The sequence below is a fragment of the Onthophagus taurus genome, chromosome 11, assembly GCF_036711975.1.
Source record: "Onthophagus taurus isolate NC chromosome 11, IU_Otau_3.0, whole genome shotgun sequence".
NCBI classification, from domain to species: Eukaryota; Metazoa; Arthropoda; class Insecta; order Coleoptera; family Scarabaeidae; genus Onthophagus; species Onthophagus taurus.
In genome coordinates, this window is record NC_091976.1 from 27566770 (window position 1) to 27589162 (window position 22393).

General features: G+C 33.9%; 1 protein-coding gene across 2 annotated transcripts; it reads right to left on the reverse strand.

The window, feature by feature from the left end:
* Positions 1–691: 691 nt before the first annotated feature.
* On the reverse strand, positions 692–19049 carry LOC111423681 (Adenylyl cyclase 13E). Of its 2 annotated transcripts, XM_071200204.1 has the most exons (5): positions 18796–19049; positions 18309–18689; positions 11141–13301; positions 6844–6897; positions 692–6572 (listed from the first exon to the last, which is right to left on the reverse strand). In XM_071200204.1, exons 2-5 carry the CDS (start codon positions 18587–18589, stop codon positions 4977–4979), a joined length of 4092 nt encoding a protein of 1363 aa, XP_071056305.1. In that variant the 5' UTR covers positions 18590–18689; positions 18796–19049; the 3' UTR covers positions 692–4976. The 2 variants fall into 2 exon arrangements, with proteins under 2 accessions (XP_071056305.1, XP_071056306.1); XM_071200205.1 differs by lacking the exon at positions 6844–6897 and having other exon boundaries at positions 18796–19048.
* Positions 19050–22393: the final 3344 nt, after the last annotated feature.

Genomic DNA, 22393 nt, shown 5'->3' on the forward strand with positions numbered 1-22393 from the left:
TCAGTAGAAGAGTAAAGGCACTTGAAGGGCATTGTTTTTTTTTTATGGGAAGAATAAATAGAAAGGTATAAATATATACTATTATAGTTAATAAGTCGAATATTTAGGTTCAATGAAAAAAGAATAACTTATTTAGGAACTTCTACACGATAAAGCTTCTAATTTACAAATACTAATTATTTTGTTGTTTTGAAATTTTAATACAATTCAAATATTCTACGATTATGTACAAACTCACCAGATTTTAAAGTTTTATATATTTGGGTCTTAAGTTAAATTAAAAAAATGGTTAAATTAATTTAAAAAAAGGGCCACAGCGTTAATTATCTCAGAATATGGTCCATAGATTTAATATTTTTCTATCATTTTGGTCGGAAGGAAAAGTTTACAATATTTTTTGTACTAATTCCTTGGGCAAGATTTTTGAAGAGGTTTTATATTTATATTTTTATCATATTATATATTTTTTCTTTTCTAAACATCTTTTAATATATCGTTTAAAAAGCTTTTTTGTCCTTTAATATGTATACAATATATTCGTTTATGTACAAAAAAAAATATTTCTTTTAAACCTACATCGTTTTTATCACAACAGTTAAAGCATTCTACACGTAGATGTATCTTTCTCGTTTTAATTAAAATCTTTTACTTCTTCGTTAGCCTCTCTAGACTAGATTAGTTATGTGAACATAGATTTTCTTTTAGTTTAATAATATGTATATATAATTTTGTAAAATTGTATAATTAGAAACCAACTTTATACTTGTTTCTAGTTATTTAATTTTAACTTAATTAAATAAATGGTGAGCACGAGATTTTTTTTCATACTTTCACGTAGTTAATACTGCATAACAATAAATTAATAATTAATTAAAATTGATTTTTTTGAGTGTTAAAATATAATCTGTTAAATGGAAGAAGCATATTAATTTAGTCGGTTTAATAAAAATGAAATCGGATGATGAGTTTCGTCAGTAAAAAATAATGGAATCGAGTATATTAATGGTTATTAAAATATCGTTTGATTTTAAAGTGACGATAACTTTAGGTTAACGCTTAATTAGCATCATGTTAAGCGTTGATTAAGGTTTTAATGCGATTTCGAGGACATATCTTTTTATGAAGGAACATTTAGATTTTCTCAAAATTAAATCAACACAATTTGGTTATTTAATGGTTAAGGCAAGAGCATCAGTAATTGACATGTGATTTAAATTAGTGGTGATTTTAACACGTTGATATAATTTTAAAGTCATGACGGATAAAAATGCAAGGAAACATCATTTAGATTCAAAGCTGATTTTGATGTATATGTCGCAGGCAAATGGTTGTTTCAGATACTATCTGCCTAGGCAAATAGCATATGGCTAAAATATTTTCAGGCAAATAGCTCTTTAAACCAACCCAACACCAGGAATGCTTTATTTCGTTAAGAGAGGCTTCACTTCACAGTCACTGTTTTCTGGGCAAGGGATGTCAAAATGCCAGTGCCAGCCTTCAAAATTTCAGTGCAGTACAAAAAGGTGTACTTGTTTCAAAAATAAGATGATGTGCAATAGTAGATGCTTGATTGACTGATTTACTGTGGGTTGCAGTTACGACGTCAGGCTGCTCCGCGGCGCTTTATGATCCACCGTGATCTTCAAAGTATAGATTGCAGGTTACTGATGTCTGATGCGAGCGAAATTGATTGGCAGCAACTTTACCGATTGCCTGACATAGATGCTAAGGTGGAGTACTTTAATTCCAAGATTCTTGACCTCTATGGCAAGCATGCTCCGCAATCGTGCTAAGTTATTGTTCAAACGTAGCCCTTCTGCTGCCAATCGGGAATATTATCGTGTGCTGCGCAACCGTTGTAATCATGGATGCAAAAACGTTAAAAGATTGCACTACTGTCAGAGGTTGTGTGGAGCCACTCATAAGACATTTTGGAAAACAATGCAATCTCTTGGTGTTATAGAGTCACACAGATCAACCCACTTTTGAAGCTGCTGCTCTTGCGGAGTATTTTGCGGATCCTCCTGTGGTGGTTGGTAACATAACTAGGCAAGTGAAATCCTTGCATCTACCAACGTGCTTTCCTTTTTATTCACCTTGGTTACAGATGCTGAAGTCCGGGATGCTTTAACTTACTCCAAGTCCACTAGTGTCGGAGCAGATGCTATTGGATTCAGCTTTCTCTTACCCATTCTGGATATAATTATTACATATTTTCAACTGTTCTTTTAAATAGTCTATATTTCCGTGAATCTGGCGAATCGCCCATGTTATTCCTATCCCAAAAATTAAATCTCCGTCTCATGTTGGTGACTTTCGACCCATTTTTATTCTATCTACGTTGTCAAAATCTGATTTTAATCTGATTAACAAGGTCCTACAGCACTGATTAAGATCACCGATAATATTAGATCTGCTTGATTTTAGTAAGGCCTTTGATTCTGTGGACCATGTCCTCCTGTTAACTAGACTACCTTTACCTCTTCTTGTGTATCTTGGTTCCAGTTCTACCTTTCCTATCGGTCTTTACGTGTCCGCGTGGAATCTGTACTCTCTTCTCCTGTTGACATCAAATGTGGCAATGTGCTGGGTCCTTTGCTCTTTTCAATTTTCATAAATAGTATTAGTGATGGTATCTCGTGTAACTATCATTTGTATGCAGATGACCTTCAACTTTATATTTCGGCAACTGTTAACAACCTCAAAGATGCTTTGTTGCATCTTAACAACGATCTCTCTACCGTACTTGCAGATGATGACTTGCCAGAGTCGTAAATCATTTCGTATGCTTACTATGTTATACAAGATTGTCCATATTCGCACTCCTGCTTATTTGTCTGATGCCTTTCACTTTTTAGCATCACATGACTTGCCCACTCGATCAATGTCGGACTCTACGCTCATGTTTCCAGTCCATAGATACTGAAATCTACCACAGATCTTTTACAGTGCAGTCGATTGCGTTGTGGATCGATTTGCCTGCCGTTGTTCGCAATGCAGCTAGTTTAATAAGTTTTAAAAATGCCTTTTCTGTTATCTCTTCAACTATCTTCTTCTTCACCTATATGTGTTTGTTTTCTTCTCTAGTCTGCTTTTCATCTATCTTTTGCTGCCCTTTTTTGTGTCTATTTCCTTCCTTGTAGTAACTGACAGTTCACATTCGCTCAGTTTTATTAGCACATCATTTAGTACTACTTTTTCGGTAGCCATAATTATTTATTTAAAATTACATATACACTGTTACCAGTTGGGTCTCTTGGAAGATATCGCTTATTGCGATAAATTGATCCGTTTGTCTTGATGTCTATATTTGTTATGAATGTATATGTAAATATTTGTTGTCGAGGCAATAAACATTATTATTATTAAAAGTAAATGAAACTGTTATGCATTTTTTGAAAATAAATGAGACACTCATTAGTGACTTTAATTTAAGAAAAGTAGGTTGATAACGACAGGAACTACTTTATTGTATTATGAACAGGTAACTCTATATTGCATTGTTGTATCGAAAAAATGGTATTTTCCTAAAACAGGCTTAGACAGATACTATTTGTCTTGTCCAATAGTATTTGTCTAAACATTTAATGATAAAACTGCAACGAACTACTATTTGCCTAGGTAGACAGTATCTGACTAGGAAAAAGCTATCTACCTGAAATAACCATTTGCTTGCGACGTATATAAATGCAAAATCGTTTTCTTTTGAACTTCCCAGCGCCTCGCCCGCAAGCGACTTCGGCGATTTGAGGCGAAATTGCTTCTTATATATCTTTATAAAGATACATAGTCTCTTATATAAAAACGTATATCATCAATTGGTTGGTCATGGGCGAGGCGCTAGAATCTTCCCAAACTGACGATTTCGTGGTGATACATCAAATTTAGCGCAAGGAGTCATAGAAGCTTTTTGGAGTAATCGCATGAAAAAAGGTGAACCTAATTGTGATAAGCTTTTCAAAGTTAGCCCTATGCTTGATAATTTATTATGCAACCTCAAGCATTGTTGCAGCACATCATAAAAAAAAACTTGTATGAAAATATAATAAAATATAAAAGAAAAATCAACAATATATAGCTGCTAAGCTCATCAAAAGATGATCAAAAGACGGGATAGTCCAGATAGTCGATTTTTATAACTACTTCCTTGGATTCAAACAACTCAAATTAAAATTAATACAGAGATTAAGCGTAGAAGTAAGAGGTGAACTCAATGGACGGGTCGCAGAATTGGAGATGTTTTAGATATGATCGATTTTCTGGATGAGTTTGGAAGCGAAATTAATGACGTTGTTCAATTTGGCCCGAATTGAATGAAAATACTAGAAAGATTCGGAAGAGAGCAAAAACATTAAGTATAATAAAATAAGAAAACAATTCAAGCAAGGATTAGGAAAAACAAAAAATGTTTTGAGGAGTCAGAGGAAGGACCAATTAATTAACACTAACAAATTTCACATGTCAACTATGAATAATCCAGAAATCTATAAAAGTTATAACCTCAGCATTCTACGTAGTTAGTTCAAGGTCAATTGGTGTCTTTATCTTAGAAACTGGTTAATCTTATAAATATTTTTTAAAATCTTACAAATTACATTCAACTTGATGTAAATGTATAAAATGGAATGTATAGAAGTTGTATAATATTTGTATATGTTTCTTTTAAATAGGTAGTCTAATTCTTGTGCTGAATTATTTCGCTTGATAAAAAACATTATTTATTCACAAAACATTCAAACTTTATAAAAGAAATTATTTTTTAAATTAAAGTATCTATAAATAATAAGAAATAAATAGAAAAGAATGTAAAAACAACCTGAGTTAAAAAATTGAGATCTTTTAATCTAAACGAAGACATCTCTAAAATCTAACACGCTTATTTTAAAATATCTTTTGTGGTTTTTTCGACTTTTTAATGAATGAATATTTCGTGAATGAATAACGTCTTCTTCATCCAATTTCTTTTTATTTCAACCCTATTCTTTTTTCCCCGATAAAAGATAAACGTTCATATTATCTTTGCCCTTCACATAAACAGAACCCCTCTTTTCGAATATATAACGTCGTTCTAAAACGTTTAAACACATCTCCCCAACTTGTATTCTACCATTAACCCCGGTACTGTCCATTCGGGAAGCAATATTAACAGCGTCTCCCCAAATGTCGTAATAAAGTTTCGTTTCCCCTATAACCGCGGCTGTAACATCGCCAAAATTATAACCTATACGCAGTATGAGATTAAATTCTAATAGGTTATTATTGAATTTTTCAACGACATCTTGCATCGCGATGGCGAATTCCATTAAAGCATACAAATGGTTGTATGGATCTTCTTGGTTTTCACGCGCTTTTGAATCTAATCCACTCGCTGCCATAAATGTGCTACCTATAGTTTTGATCTTTTCGACGCAATAAAATTCTTCGTTCATTAATAATTCATCAAAATCACCGATGAGTTCGTTTAAAACTCTTAAAAATTCGCGTCCACCCATATAACTCTCATCGTACATTTCATTAAAATTTACAATACTGGCAAAAATGATACCGACATTTTTAAAATTCTCGGAATATTTCGCATCCTTTTTCAATTGATTCGCAACATGTTCAGGTAAAATATTATAAATTAAAAAATCAGCTTGTTCCTTTAATTTGAGCATATTGTTTTGATCTCGACTAGCTTCATAATGAGCGTGAAAATTTGATCGATAAGCCTTTTCAAATTCTCTGTTTAACATCCACACCAAAACCAGCAACAAGAATAAACTCGTAAATATTTCCGCATCGTCAAAATCTAACGAGTTAGAATTAATTCTCAACAACACGTAAACAACCGTATAAATCACCACTAAGATGTTACACATCCACCAATTTAATTGAGTGAAATTGCAAAAATTAATCACGCCTACGAATAATAAATACATGTATAAATAATTATTTTGCGAATTATTATAATTTACTAAAATTGCTACGATCGGTAAACTGACTAAAATACTACCGAAAGTATTCCAACGGCACCATTTCGTAAACGAACTGTCACTCACTTTAAATTTATTAAATATCCTCTCAAAAAAGTTACTAAAACCATCGAAACACAATAAAACAGCCAACGATTGTACGCTTAAAAACAAACCGAATGTAATCGCCCACGAAATCGTAAACTCACACAAAATAAATAACGAAATTGAAGACGCGATAAATACAACGACCGACACTAAAATATCAAAATAAGTGTTAAAACTTGAATTTGCCAAAGTTTCGATTCCTTTTCCACCATCGTTTATAGCATGGACGTTCGCTCTATATTGCTGCTCGATTTTTTTATCGAGAAAAAATAGGGAAAGTTTCGATAACGGCGGGTTCATAAAATAGGAATGTTTCGATTTGAAATTATCCTGTACGCATTTGATTAATTGTCGATCTGATTGCTTTCGCATTTGATGCGAAACGACTCGATTCGGTGGCGGAGGCAGTTTTGTTGAGTTACATTGTGGCGAATTTAACGTCGATTGACTCGATGTAAAATAACCGGAAACTCTTTGTTGATTTGATGGGTGTAAATAAGGCGCTTCAATCTGAAATTAATTAATACAAAAATTAATTAATACAATAAAATTAATAATAAATCGTTACATAAAATGTTATTTTTGAGACAACACAATCTATTTGTTTTCTATTTTTACACTTTTTGAATAAACATTAATTAAAAAAAGAAGCACATTGAGCACATTGGATGAGAGACGCAAAGAAATTTAAACGACGCCAACACCTTTAAGTTTTTTTTTAATAGGAAATAAAAACATTGCCAGTGAACGTTTTTTTTTGTAGTTTTATTAAGTTACTCACTTCTTCGATTTTTCCAAAGCTACTTATTGGAGACTTTTTATCAACGTTCAAGGCCTGAAAATGTATGTTATTTATCACACAAAAAATATTTAATCTTTAAAAAATCATAATTTTGCGTCAACCATGATTGACATTGAATAAATATGTCATGAAATTTGATGAATATACTTTAATAACTATCGATTATTGTTCATATTATCTTTGATTCACATCTGATCATTAAAAAAAGTATGAAATGATTACTTTTATAAATGTCATTGATTTTGATTATTTTAAATAAATTATTTATTTATGTATATTATACTTTTTCTTCGTTGTGAGACTCATCAACAAGAAAAATGTGCACCAAGACATAAAAAACATTATAGTCGAGTTAAACACAGACAATATGACCCAAATACAAGTGGAAGGCAGAAAGACACAAATCATAAAACAAGGCCCTACCCTTTTCAGTCTCATTATGGTCACTAATAACTGAAATAAAATAAGGTTGGAAAACTTTGGGGACAAAGAATTAAAGATAATCTGCTACGCAGAAGATGTCCTGCAGAAAATGGTCTTTCAATTTAAAAAAACAGCTATCAAGTACCACATGATAATATCGGTAGCAAAATTTAAAGCACTATCGATAATCGATATCGAAAGAGCCGAAAAGATGCAAACTGACAATATATAATAAACCGGTGGAGGAGGTCATGAGTTTTAAATATCTCGGCGTCGCATCAGAAATAGCAGAGACCCCTTCGAGGAAGTCAAGGCTCAGACAAGCAAAGTAACCTTAATATCCTGGTATTTGCGAGATATAATATGGTGAAACAAACACATGGGCATACAAAGTAAAATCCGCATATACAATCCATAGCACACTACACCCTGAGGAACTATAAGAGAACTCTGTGGTGTCCAAGATATACTCCGATGATCCTGAACCAGACGTCCCGCATGGAGGAACCATCATTGAGCGGAAAATTGCAAAGGATGGTGTCCCAAGAACAAATAGACTTCCTGGACGCCCGCCCATAAGGTGGCATAAAAGCTGGAATTCATCATCCTAGCCACGTCTCTAGATTATAGAGTACAAGAGATACTTTTTCTGAAATTGTGTGAAGACCTATAAATTTATCTAAGATGTTGCAAAACAAGCTTTATCTTGGTTGCTTGATGTAATTAATCTTAATTGACTACGTTAACCACACGAACAAATTGATAACAGAAATAATAAGTGAAGATTTTTAGCCTAAAACTAAGATCTAAGAGATTTTATGCCATGTAACAGTATTGATAAGAACTTTGTTCCTAAATAGATAACTTTGCATTAATAATTTTATGTGGCAAGATCATTTTGATGCAACTTCTGCTCAAGACACACTGTACTTAATCGATACTGATCTATAATTTTATTCCAACAAGCGCTATTGAGGTTTCAGCTATCAAAGTTTATGATCAAGGCGTAGCATTGGAAAAAAGCTTGCCATAAAGATCGATGGTAAGTTTACTGCTTAAACCTTTCGTGGGAAGCTATACACCATCAAAAATCTGCTGTGTGCACAACGGGAATGAATATTTCCGAACAAATTGGAGGTATGCCATTGGTAGAAGATGTACGAAATACTACAATACGATCTATATTATATGATAGATATGGTTATCGTTAATTCTTATGAATACAAAAAGGAAACAGTACATCAGTTGGCAATCAATTGATTGTATTTGTCAATATCACTCTACCAAGAGGTCTTGGTGTTTTTAAAACATTCGTTTTGCACATTTACAGAAATCAATTATTTCCTACATACAAACTTTAAGTAAGAACTTTAAGAAATGTGAAGCCAACAATCTCCAAACTTTCCAGCGAAAGCGCCATACTGATTACTCCAGTAAGCTCCAAAGGCCAAAACAATTCTATCCAATTGAAGACACTGTCAAGCTGAACATGGATATTTTTTATTGATAGAACAATTCTTTTACTTCACACTATCCTATAAAATCGCGAAGAAGGAGCAGCATTGAACCAAATTGAATGGCAAATGATGGATAGTGACATCAAAATGATAAGTCATATTCCATTATTGCTATTAAACATATAACTCTGAAGATACAAACATTTCGGTTGAATTGCAGTTAACACATTTATCACATGTTGGGAATCTCTGGGTTCTTATAAAGTGACTCTCTCTTTTCCCGAAAATTTTAATAAAGTAGGAACCACAATAATATCAACCCAAGACAGAATCAATAGCCATCCTAGAGTAACAGACAATTTTGAATGAAAAATTTCAGGTTTTGTGGAAAACGGATGAATTTATTATAGTGGATAATACACTTGCTATTTTACGTAACCACGAAGCTGACATCCTCAAGTTTCTTTTCTGTTTCGCCGTTGCTTTCACGAAAAGTACGAACCTCACTTTCAAAAATTTTGTAAGAACTACTATAATATTGACATTTGGCCCCGATTTGTGGCACGATATCACAAAGAGCTTAATCTCTGCCTGGAAGAAACTAGTGTAGTGTGATGAAATCGAAAACGAAGTTCATAAGATCACAAAATTTTTCGAGGAACTCTCCGAAGAACTGAAACAGAGGAGATAAAAGAGTTACAGACGAAGAAGCATACAAAAATTTTAGACTGCCTAAATGACGCTGAAAAGTGATTAAGTTTGTTGAAGTAGATGATTATTAATTAAAATTGGAAACCTAAGGAAGTGAAACAAATAAAGAAACGAAAATCATTGAGATAAAAAAGATTGTTGAGTAAAGTTTGAAGAAACAGAGTGTCCAAACATACATCAGCAAGTGCGAAGCAGCAAGATTGCCATGCACTGATTGGATATTGATATAAATTTAAACACACCTTAAGAAAAAAAATGATAAAGTAGCTCGTAACATCCTTTACAAAACAAAAAAATTACTCCGAATGCATGCGGAGCCACAATATACCATGGTGTGTATTCGGTTGCCTATTTTCTTAATAAAATTGTACTTTGCTCAACCGACTAATTATTATAAGTACGGTAAACGTTATCAGTGCTTCTAATAAATTCTTTACACAAAATCGAGATTATTCGGTATTAAACAATCTACGTTATGGCTTAACAATAACTTGTTATAACAAATATTGGTGTTTATAAGCATTTTTTATATATTTAAGTAATAATTATGATGCCTAATTTTAAATGTTTGAATGTACATTTTGCAAAGTACGCATTTCTCTAAATATTTGCCTCTTTATTCACATTCGGATTTAGACGTACGTCTCGTAGGGCGACTATATATATAGTGTTAGTTCTAGTTTTAGTGCAATAAAAATATGCACCATAGTGACATCTCACTAGAACAAACATTAGACTTAGAACTAGAAACATTCGGGTTTAGCCGCACGTCTCTCATGACGGCTAAACCCGAATGATTCTAGGTCTTGTGCTAGTTCTAGTGATAGTGCAAAATTCGAACTAACACTAGACTGGGAACTAGAAACATTGGGATTTAGCCGCAGGTCTCTTCAGACGGCTAAACCCGAATGATTCTAGTTCTAGGTCTAGTGTTAGTTCTAGTTTTAGTGCAATAAAAATATGCACCATAGTGACCATATGCACCATCTTATACAAACTAGCACTACCTATCACTGTCACTAGAACAAACATTAGACTTAGAACTAGAAACATTCGGGTTTAGCCAAACATCTCTTAAGACAGCTAAACCCGAATGATTCTAGTTCTAGATCTAGTGTTAAGTTAATTCTAGCTTTAATTTCTATTCAGCGCCAAGTTGCTGTATATTATAAACACTTCAAAGTTGTTTCTGAAAAAGGTTATAATGCTAATGTTAGCTAAAAACAATATATTAAGTAGTAATAATTGTATAAATAATATCTATTTCGCTCCCCGGCGATCTTTTTTATTGGCAATTACGAACTAACAGCCCGCCGCGTGATTCTGTAAGCCCGTGTACTACAAGGTTAATTGGTGGCATCAACCAAATGGGTTTAAACATGTTTATTGAAACATCATCTTTTAGTTTAATACAAATAATAATTTGTACTTATTTCATCTTCAAGAGGACATATTAATAAAAAGATGGATAAAAATAATCAAGATCAATGACATAATATATATTTAATTGAATATAACCTGTCCAATTTGATTTTAATTGACGCTATTTTCACACCTATAAAACACCGCAAATTGCTGAAATGATACTTTTATTAACGATTTAAAATCATCAATCTTAAACACATCAAATTAGTGAAACCTGATTTTTATCAAATTCTAAATGAAATTTAAAAAAAAAATCTTACCTGTTGAATACTACTTTTTCTACTATTACTTCTTATCCCAGAATCCTTTCTACTATTAATAGAATGAGCGACACTGAGTTGATCGTCAAGTAATATTGTCGAAAGTCGATGTGGCACTTCAAGTGAGGTCTTGTGCGGTCTTTCAAAATTTGGTACGGTGATACTCTTGGCACGTTCGCCTGATAAATTTTCGAAAACGGGAGATTTTCCGCGTTTCGAACGATTACTTCCCGCTCTGGATAGATAAACTAATTCATTTTGTCTACCGTATTGCGATCGGTAACTTCCTGTGCGTATAAAATGTGCGGCGTAATCGTTCGGTGTAAAATCGTAAGCACCAATATCACTTCTTGACTGACTAATATACGATTTAACGTCAATCCCATCTTTGTGTTCGTCAAATAAAACATCGGTGTGTTCGTCGAAACAATTACTAAGATTAGTCCAAGATGTTGAATCAATTTTTTTACCGTTTAAAGTTTGATCTTCAACGATTATTGGTACTTGTTGGTATTCGTCTTGGTTGTTCGTTTCGATTAGTTCGTTCTTTTTTAAAAACTTTGGTATCCTCCAGCTTTTTAATTTCATTGAATATTTCCCTGAGCTCGCCGTTGATGTTGGCGTTTTCACCTGTTCTTTTTGTTCCGGATCGAAATCTTGTTCATTTTCAGAATCTAAAATGCTTGGTAAACTACTCGCTTTTACTCTACACGCATCTGGAGATAAAAAGTTTGGATCTGTCGTGGGTTTTAGCGAATTATCACAAGATAGTACTCTAGGTCGGGTTTGGGGTGATAACGACGGAGGGGATGGAGCTGGCGAAATCTTTAATTGCACTGAATTATGTAATTTAGTTTCATCCCGTTTAAAACTACTGTTTCTGGAATGAATTGTGTTTATTGTTTTTCCGAGAATTAAATAAGTTTTTAAGCCGGAGACTTGGGGGGCATCTTCTAATAAATAATCGTCGTCTAAAAATTTTCTTGTTGTTTCTGAAATATGAATCATTCCGGGTTTGCTCGTCGATTCCATTGTGTTTGCTAAGGTGACATCGTTACTCCAAACATCAAATTTGAACCGTTTCGTTCCGACGATTCCACATAAAATCGTTCCCGTGTGAATACCAACGCGCATATTAATACCTTCATTATACGTTGTATCAAAGTCTTTAATTGCTTTAATCATGCTTAAACCCATTTCAACGCAACATTTTGCGTGATCCGGGACTGGATCGGGACAGCCGGAAACGCAATAATAACAATCTCCTAACGTTGAGATTTTCTCGCAATGATGTTCTCGACATAAAATATCAAAGCTTCGGAATAAAGTGTTGAGGATTACAACGAGTTCTTCGGCAGTTTTTGTGCTGGACATTTTTGTGAAACCAACAATATCCGCGAATAAAATACTAACGTTTTCGATTCGAATCATATTAAACGGTCGAAATAAAGATTTTGCGATGTCTCCGGTTTCTGGGTCGGAATATCTCGGTTCTTTTCCGTCTTTTCGATCATCGTTCATTAACCAACTTGCTACACTCGGCGGCATTAATGACAAAATCATTTCTTTTTTTAATATCTGCTCTTTTTCGAGCTGGCTTCGAGCTAATAAACTTTGACCAACTTTCATAAACGTGTTTCTCATCCGAATATTATTCATAATTAATATATGAATTCCGATTAAATGTATACAAAAATGTACCATTAATCTTATGGTAACTGTTTTAAAGTCGTAATCGTTACGACTTGAAAGCCACGTTACTATTTCAAATAACGCGGTGTAGGTAACGCTTATTACTATACAAATATAAAATCTTAACGGGAATATTGTAAAAATTAGCATTAAAATTTCGGCGCATATTGAAAATTTTCCAACGTGTCCGATTATTGGAAGAGTTCCGTTTTTTTCATCCGGGATTAATGGAATTACGAAAAATATTCTTGTTACACACAAAGCCAACACTGTGCATAACGAAATTGTTGATAATCTTTGTATGCAAAATTTCGTAAATGTTAAAAAAATGAGTAGAATTATTACAACGGTGAAAACGGCTAAGATTGCGCATTGTGTAGGCCAATTTGGTATTTCTGTCGTTATTCCAATACAGAGGAAATACAGAAACCAAACGAACGATACCAGAAGGATATAGAAAAGTCCGTATCTGTTGATCAAAAAAAAAACAAAAATTAGTGAGATGATAATAAAAATGTTATCGTGATAGATTTTTTATTAAAAGGATTTGTTTATTTTATTTGAATGGGTAATTTTATCAACACAACCGGGAGTCTAACAGAAATAGTTTTATGAATATTAACCTATCATAAATATAAAATACAACCAAATATCCGTTTCGGTTATTTTCGTTTTAAAATTTTATTTTTTCAAAAAAAAAAAAAAAAACTAAAATCAAAGGTTAAATTTTTGGCACATTTTCCAAACGTTTATTTTGGGTTTTAGAAATAGAAATTGTAACAATTATTAATAATCATAATTTATAGACCTATTATTTACTCAGTAGTATTTAAACAACTTCCTAAACAGCATTAGTTAAACATACCTATAAATATCGTCCCAGATAAAAATAGCCGATATTTGCACAAAGATAAGACAAAAATTATAAAAAAATATATAGGTTACAAATTGCTTAATAAACTACTTCATTCATTTTTTAATTACTTTAATAAATGTATTATGGGACTTTTAATCATCATTTGTAAAGCAAATATTTTATTATGAAATATTTCCACGAGGAGCTAAGACATAATTATTATTAATAACACTGGAAAATTTTTCATATCAATTGTTTTTTAAATTTTGTTTAAAAAAATGAGGTGTTTCAAAGGTAATAATCATAAACAATCGTTGTAATCTCCTTTTTGTAACAGAAAAGCTTTGCGTTGTAATTCGTTTAATATAATGTCTAAAACTGGAATTGATTTTTTTAAATTCTCTTAATGCAATTTCTGACTAGTCAGAAATCTTCAAGACAAACATTTGAGGCGTTCTGGTCCTATTTACATCAATTGATTAATCAAGGGATTCAGAAACAATGGAGCCACAACAAACGAAAGCTTTATCATTAAACAGATTGCAGAAAAGCAATGGAATTCCTGTATACTCTATTAACATATTCGGACATGAAAATATACCCATACAGATAATAGATAATCGGTCTGAGGTTAAACGCAGCCTGATGACTTAACATAATGGATTAAGGCAAATCTTCAACAACTCTTATGTAACATTTCACAACTTGAAACTTGGGTTTACTGAAAAGGTTAGGAACAGAATGGACAACACTACCAAGACTTAGTATGAGTCCAACCCTGAGTCCAACCCAACCCAACCCACTCAGGGATTTATAAAGCCAAGATTAGGATTTATACAGCGGTTATTGAGCCTCTGCTTATCAATGCCAATGAAAGCTGAACCACAAATAGAAGGGTCATCAGCAGGATTAATAGCCGCCGTCTAGTAAAGACTCAAAATAACTCAGAATATTGGTTCATTCTAGAAGAATGAACTCGTTCGTTAAGAATTACCTAGCGCAAAACCCAATATACAGGATAAATTAATTTCTCGAAAGATGTATAGAATGAATTATACTGTTTTCTTTTCTTTTTTCTTGTTTTTGTTTTGTATGTCAATACCACATTCTAATTAGGTGACATTATGACATGTAATTTCTTATGTATTTGCATCGAATAAAGATTATTATTATTATTATATTTACTTATGGCAATGAAAGCTGGACTTCAAATAGAAGGGTCATCAATAGGGTTAATGCGGTCCAAATGAAATGCTTCCAGATGAGTGAGAATAAAAAGTTGCTTTTGGTTTGGTCACATAAGAACAGACAAGAGCGCAGGATAGACCACCCATAGGAATACTGACAACAACATGGGAGGAGACAGTGACGCAAAAGAAAGACTATGCAGCAGCTCAAGGGTCTTGCTGGGAAGAGAGAAAGTTTCAAGATGGATCCGAGGCCATCCCACAACGCTACGATAGAACAATTTATTTTAAATATCTAGGTGTTGAAATTACAAGCTACAACAAATACATTCGTGTAGAAGGCGTATAATACCGAGACGACAGTAGAGACGAACAAGACTAAGCAAAATGTGACAGTAAAGGAAAAGATTTATATTACATGTTAGACTACGAGGTAAACAAACCAACACCTTTATTAGAGAAAGATGTTACATACAAAATGTAGTTAAATTGACAGAAACCAGAAAAACGAAACATGTAGTAAGAATGAGTAAGAAGAGCATTGTGGTCTATGTTACATCGATGCCTCCGCCGCAAACAACCTCGGCTTAAATACACAGCTTTTGATGATGAAGTTCGTATCGTTGGACCGGCACACCTACAAGAAAATAATCAGCTATTTGCCAATCGAAACGGTCGTCATTAACCAATCAAGCGTCCCATTAACCAAAGTCGTTGTCGCCACAGTCGTCCAGTCGCTCCAAAGAAGGTTCCGAAGGAGGAAATCATCTGCGCAATGGAAGCGGCTATTTGCAGAATATCTGCAATGAAAGCAAAAGAATTTCGACAAGAGATAGCGAAAGTACTTAAAACAGTGAAGTCACCAAAATCAAACCTAACAATTTACAAACGGTAAGGAAAAAAACAGACATCATAGTTCTACCAGATAAAGAAAATGCAACTGTGGTCATTGATGGAAAAGAATACAAGATGACGAGTCTTTTGGATCCAGCCACCTATAAGAAAATGAAAAAGGACTCAACCGAGAAGATAATAAAATCGAAGAATTGGTAACATCTACAGAATTTGCAGCAGAACAAAAAAGAAGTTCTGCAACGTATCAGGTGGAAAAACAGTTTGTCAAGATTTTGCCTCCTTATACAGATAAAACAGAATCATATTATTAGAGATTACAGAGATTATGTCAGAAGTATGAAGTTAGATCCCCAGGGTATTTTGGTAAGTTTCGATCTGTTCACCAGAGAATCAGTCAAAGATGAAACGAAAGGAGAATTCTATGAGCAATGCGAAGGGGTTTCTCCTGTAACTGAAAATTTTTACATGGAGATGTTTGAAGACGAAGCGTTAAAGAAGAATCCGCTGAAACCGAAGCTATTGCTACGTTAGATGGATGACACTTTCATGATCTGGCAGCACGGGAAACAGCGACTCCAAGAATTTCGAGACGAAACGGAAACTGCAAAACAGTTACCTTTCCTAGATGTAGAAAGATTGGTCATTAGGAAGACAGACGAGGATATGAAATTGTAGGAAGGAAAGGTAGGATATGCGACAAAAATAATTAAAAGATTTCTACAGGATGTATGTACTGCAGAAGAACGATTACACGATTAGGGATATCCTATGTTTTAGGTGTCACGGAGCGGATTGCTAGGTGTCTGAAGAGTACGATATCGCGTTACGATATAGTATGGTCACCAAAATACACAACGCTCTTCCGATAGCTAAAGACAAATTAACCCCATTAAAAGAAACGGGAATCTATCGGCTACCATACAGTTACGTTGGCCAAACTAAACGTAATATCGAGTGTCGCATCAAGGAACATGAGATTGAATAAGACATGAGACTGGACAGTCGCAGAGCATTGCCATAAATAAGGACACACCATAGATTTCGACAAGACCAAGGTGCTAGCAGGAACTGTATATTATTTCCAAAGTATTGTGAGAGAGGCGATAGATATTCATGAACATAGGAACAAAATGAATACAGAAGACGGCTGGGAACTCAGCCGCACAAGATGCTACTTAACTCAACATGCCTTCTCTAGATTTGATTATTGACGTATATTCCAGCATTATTTAGACATTCCTTGCCACACGCAATTCGTTCCAACTTTCTTTTAAAGTTTCTAATCATAACGATTATTTGTTGTATGTATAAATGTATAGTTGCCTAATATTTCATCATCCTATATAATAGGACAAAGATAGAAGTCACTTGTTACTACTTGGTACATAGTTTTATTATTAATTTTTAAATTAAATACAAATCGGTTGGAAAGAAGGAATTTAGAGACTCAAAATTGCAATCTAAATCCCCTCACAAAAAAGTTGCGTCATTAATTACATACATAACAATTTTAAAAATCCATTTTATAATTACCCATAAAAAACCCGATTTCATAATCAGTTTTATTTTTTATTAACACCTAATAATTATTATTACCAATTTCCGGGAAACGTTTAAGCTTTTTTTATTATTATTAATACGCAACAAATTATCGATAATCAAGTACAACCCGAGTACTCACCATAAAATCCTTCTATAGACACACGATCATATCGAATCGAATATTCGAGATTTAATCAACGCGCATTTATGACACGCAGTTTGCTTTAATATTATTTACTCTAATTATAATCCGCTAACTATCCGTGTCCCCTAACATTCGATAATCTCGCACCATTAACTAACTCTATAAACACTCATTGAGGAAGTTCTACTCTCAAGGCTAAGAATATAAAAGGTCACTGTTAAGGATGAAAATGATCTCACTTTCATAAATGCATAATAATATCATTTATAACCTCTACAGAGTGGTTAAAACTTTCAAATCAAAAAAAAATATATATATAGATACAGGGTGATTCTCAACGTATACGCAAAAACTTAGGAATTTATTCATCATGACAAATAATGATTAGGAGGTGAAAAAAATAAGTGTTAAAAGTTGTTTCTTATATTTTTTTATACACAATTGAGTTCATTGAATCTATGATCTCCCATTAGAGCAGGCTAAGCCAGGGTGTTGGCGGATTTTTTGGGTAAGAACATGTATAGGATTGGCAATCCTTGCTCAGTATTAACTTCGATGGCATACACTATGTGACCCCAATAATAAAAATTAGGAGGATTGAAGGAAGCACCTTATCTAGATGTCGCCACATATACTTTTATTACAATTTTTTCACGTATTAGTAATTATTTGTCATGAGGAAATAGGTTGAGAATCACCCTGTATATACTTTATCTAAAAATAATAATTAATTTATTCTTTTATAAACAATCAATTTTTAATATTTCAAAAATTATTAACAACATAATCCTTTTTTCATTATAAATCAGATAAAACCTAATAAAAATATTCTAAACAAGATTAAAAATAGCTTAGTGATACTCAAAAAAAAAAAAAAACTTTCAAACTCACCTAAATTTATGTGTATGATGGGATAAAGCACTTTTCTTAAATTGTTCCTCTAAAATTTCCGAATCGAACATAGGATCCCACCAAGATTTCCTTGCGGCTCTTTCAAAAGGAACAGGAATACACCCACCCCAACAACCCGATTTTTGTGATAACTGCGCCAAATAAAGCTGGACTTCGTGCGAACACTGTGCTGCATCTTCATCGTGATATTCATTTAAATTTTGCGAATCGGACGTTGTGTAACTAAACGAAGAGACCCTTTTCTCGGCAGTCGCGCTCATTTCCCCCGCGTTATCGCCGTTTAATTAAGGCGCGAACATTCCGCGTGCTGTCCTCTTATCTATATAGATGGGAGTATATTAGCCGTGATTGTAGGGACCACTGCAACAAATCAGATAACACCAATCCCAAAAACAGCAAAAGAAACGAATTTTTTTTTCTCGATTCTTTTTTATTACATTCTTTTTTTGTGGGGGGCGGTGGTTACCTTCACTTAATTCTTGGTGAATTGATTCGCGCGATCTCGTTTTCGATACAGGTGACGAAAAGAACCCTTCAGAAGAGTCGATGGTGATGTTTGCACTGTTAATGGTACTTCCATTAAGATGATAAACTATTTAATGGTCATATGTGAGGTTTAGGTTTTTGGGATTTATATGTGATTCGTGATAAAATTTTTCGTGACATGATTCCGTTAGCGTTTAGAACGTTTTCGCGACTTTTACACGACTGCGTCAACTTGACGTATGACAGATTTTAAATCCCCACCAACGTTTTTTGTTTGTACATATTAACGTTGGTATAACGATGATCAAAAGTTTTCGTTTATTTCTTTTTCTACATACAATGTATTATAAAATTATCGATTATAATATAATATAATTCAATAAATTATAATTGGTTATTTACGAAAACAAATATATCATTTTTTTAACTACAAATTCAAGAATATTAACAATACCAACATTTAATAACAAAATATTAAAAAATGAAATATTAACTTATGTTGTTACTGACCTTTAAGAAAAGTAAGAAACTAACTTACAGTTTTAAGATATAAATTAAGTTATTTCCCTTAAAAACAATTTATTTATACATTTATTTTTATTTAATACATTTTGACAGTTATAGTTGTGCGCCATCTTTTATCTACAAAGAAAAGCTAAAAATATGTATGTTTTTAATTTATGAATATCACTTATTCTCCGAATATACAACAATATTAACGAAGAAAAATATGAAATTTTTAAGGTAAATATTACTATTAAATTAGTTCTCCATAAAATGATATAAGCTCGAAGTAGGTATATAAAGTACAGCAAAAGACATCGTTTTACATACATTAAGACTATTTTTAGTATTATGTGTGTAATGTGTATGTAAGCATGTATGTAAACACGATAACTCAAATATGCAATTAACTGCTGTGCCGAAATTTCGTTTATGGCTACTATCAACCGGAAATTTGCTTTAATATTGTCTTTGTCTTTATAATTATGATAAACATTGATAATGTATTCGAATTCATTCTTCGTTGCAATTTATTCCCTCATTTATCGATGTACAGTTTGTAACTGTTGTAAAAATAAGAAATAAGTTTTGTGGGATGTTTTGTCGTTTTTTAAATCTTCGATTCTATTCAAAAAGATCTGTTAAATGAGCTAAAAAATAAATTTTAAGGAGCATTGGAATTATACAAATTCAGAGAATGTGGAAAGAAACTGGCAGCCTAGTTATTATTTGCCCAGTATTGATCTTGTCTACAATTATTGAGTTATTAATGACTAGGCTCCACACACGAAGTTACTCAACAGTAATCAAAAGTTGCAATTTGTTCAGTTTAGTCGTGAAGGTAGTTCCAGCAACGATGAAACCATCACGACATATTATATTAGAAGGAGAAGAATGAACAGAAGACAGGAACAGTTCTGAGTCCATAGTATATTTGTTGCTGCACAGGATCTCGAAATTTCGGATGCTAAGTTTGGAGCATTCTACAGAATGTCCAAAGAAAGTTATTTGGAACTGGTAAGATTAGTCTCCCCTACGATTCCATCGAAACAGAATACTATAATGAGGATGTTTGTCGAAGCTGCGAAAAGAGTATCTTGACCCAACTCAATCCAACCCTTACAGGGGAAAAGCTCTGCCAGCCTATTCGGGCGCCCGGCTTCAATTCAGCTCCACACTTCAAAATATCACAGCTCCATCCTCATCAGCCTTTCCTCTTTCTCTTTCATCTCTACTACTCTTCTTATATATCTCTCAACAACCTTCCAGTATTCTACTTTTTCAAGCATTATATTGACGTAGCTCTCTGGTGTAATTGTTTTTTCAATCCTTCCTGTTACCTCCTTTCCCTCCTATCTCCATCTCATACACGTCAAAAAGGTATGTATCACGTCGTCCACCCTACTCTCGCAATACACGCACATCTCGTGCTCGGTCCTCTTGTATTTAACTGTGTTAACTTAGCTATAAGTTTCATTGTCCAGTTTGCTTTACCATTGTTTTCCGATCATCTGGATTCCCATTCCTCCATTACTTCTATTGTGACTTCGCGTTTGTCAGTCAGCACTAAATTTTTTCTTTTTGCTATTACAAATAGTGCTTCGGTGGATACCGTCCTATACGAACTGGTCACTCTAATCAAGATCTTTCTTTGGATTCTGCTAAGTTTGTCCTCCAGTTTTTTGGTTTCAAAAGCCTCAGACCACGTCTTACATCCATACAGTATTTGGGAGTAAATAACCGAACCGATTTATTTCCTCTTTTCTTCTGAACTCAATCCAACTCAACCTTTTTTCTTTAGTAGTGTTTTATAGTGTGGGGTTGGAGCTCTAACATGAGTCACCGCAGATGGGCCGGAATACGCTTACGTGTTTTGAACTTCAGTCCATCGCTGTATCTTCTCTCTTCCTTGGTACTACGCCAAGATAGGTGTTGAACTCGCAACAAATAAACCTTATTAACTTTTTGGTCTTTCATTTATTCTTATTACGTTAGGAGGGGGGCTGGAGCTTTCTCTTTCCCTTCTGAGGATCCTTCTGACGTTCCGCAAAATCGGGCCTAATATTGACCCCTGCGGCACTCCCCTAGTGATGTGATACCTCCCTCCGTTGTATACGACGTATCTGTTGTTCAGGTATCCCTTCATACATCTGATTAGGTGTTCTGATAATCCCCTCTCTTTCATACTCTGTATTATCTGTGGCCATGGCACAGATCCAAATGCGTTTCGTACGTCCAAAGTGGCTAGCATACATTTTTTCTTTTTGCCACTTCTAAATCTTTCCAGATCCCTTGCCTTTTGCAACACCTCATCAATCGCCTGTGTGGTTGATCTTCCTTTCACAAAGCCATGTTCTTTAGAGAGTCCTCCCACTTTTTCCAGCTTCTCCATTATTCTCTCCTTCGCTTTCTTTTCTGGGTTTTTGTTTTTTTCTGACAACTCCAGAATTCCCTCTTTCCATATCTTTGGGAATCTACAATCATTTAGTAATCTGTTCTACATTTCAGCCACTTTCGCCGCATCTGCCATCACCGTGTCTTTCACTATTGCCGCCGTAATTCCGTCCGTCTCAGGCGCTTTGCCATTTCTAAGGCTTCCTGCCAGTTTCAAAATTTCCGCCTCAGATACTTCTCTACTCATTGCCTCTCCCCCATGTATCCCTTCCTCTTCTTCATCTATCATTTCTGCCTCCGGGAACAGTTCTTTTAGTACTAGTTTAATTTCTTCCTCTTGTAAGACTATCTTGGGGGTATTCTTTGTCCCCTCGCACATCTTTCGATTGGCCTCCCTTTTAGCTCTCTTTATCTCTCGCCTCAATACCCTTCTGGCCTCTTCATAATCCTCTCTTGCTTTTCTCTTTTCCATCTCATTTTCATTCTTTCTATTTTCCCCTCGAAATCACGCGTCTGCATTTATTGGCCTTCTCTTTAGCTTATCCCTCTCCTCGATCCACAAGTAGATCCTGCTCGGTCTAATATTTGTGCTCCTCCTTTTCCCATAGACTTTATTACATGTATTTGTTATAATTTCAGTCAGGCTTTCTGCCAACCCAACCCAACACAACTCAGTCCAA

Excerpts from the sequence above, each read along its gene's own strand:
- LOC111423681 (XM_071200204.1), bottom strand. The coding sequence starts at position 18,589 with ATGAGCGCGACTGCCGAGAAAAGGGTCTCTTCGTTTAGTTACACAACG. Across the intron at positions 6,898-11,140 it reads GAAAAAGTAGTATTCAACAG|GCCTTGAACGTTGATAAAAA; the intron begins GTAAGATTTTTT and ends ATACATTTTCAG. Across the intron at positions 6,573-6,843 it reads GCTTTGGAAAAATCGAAGAA|ATTGAAGCGCCTTATTTACA; the intron begins GTGAGTAACTTA and ends AATTAATTTCAG.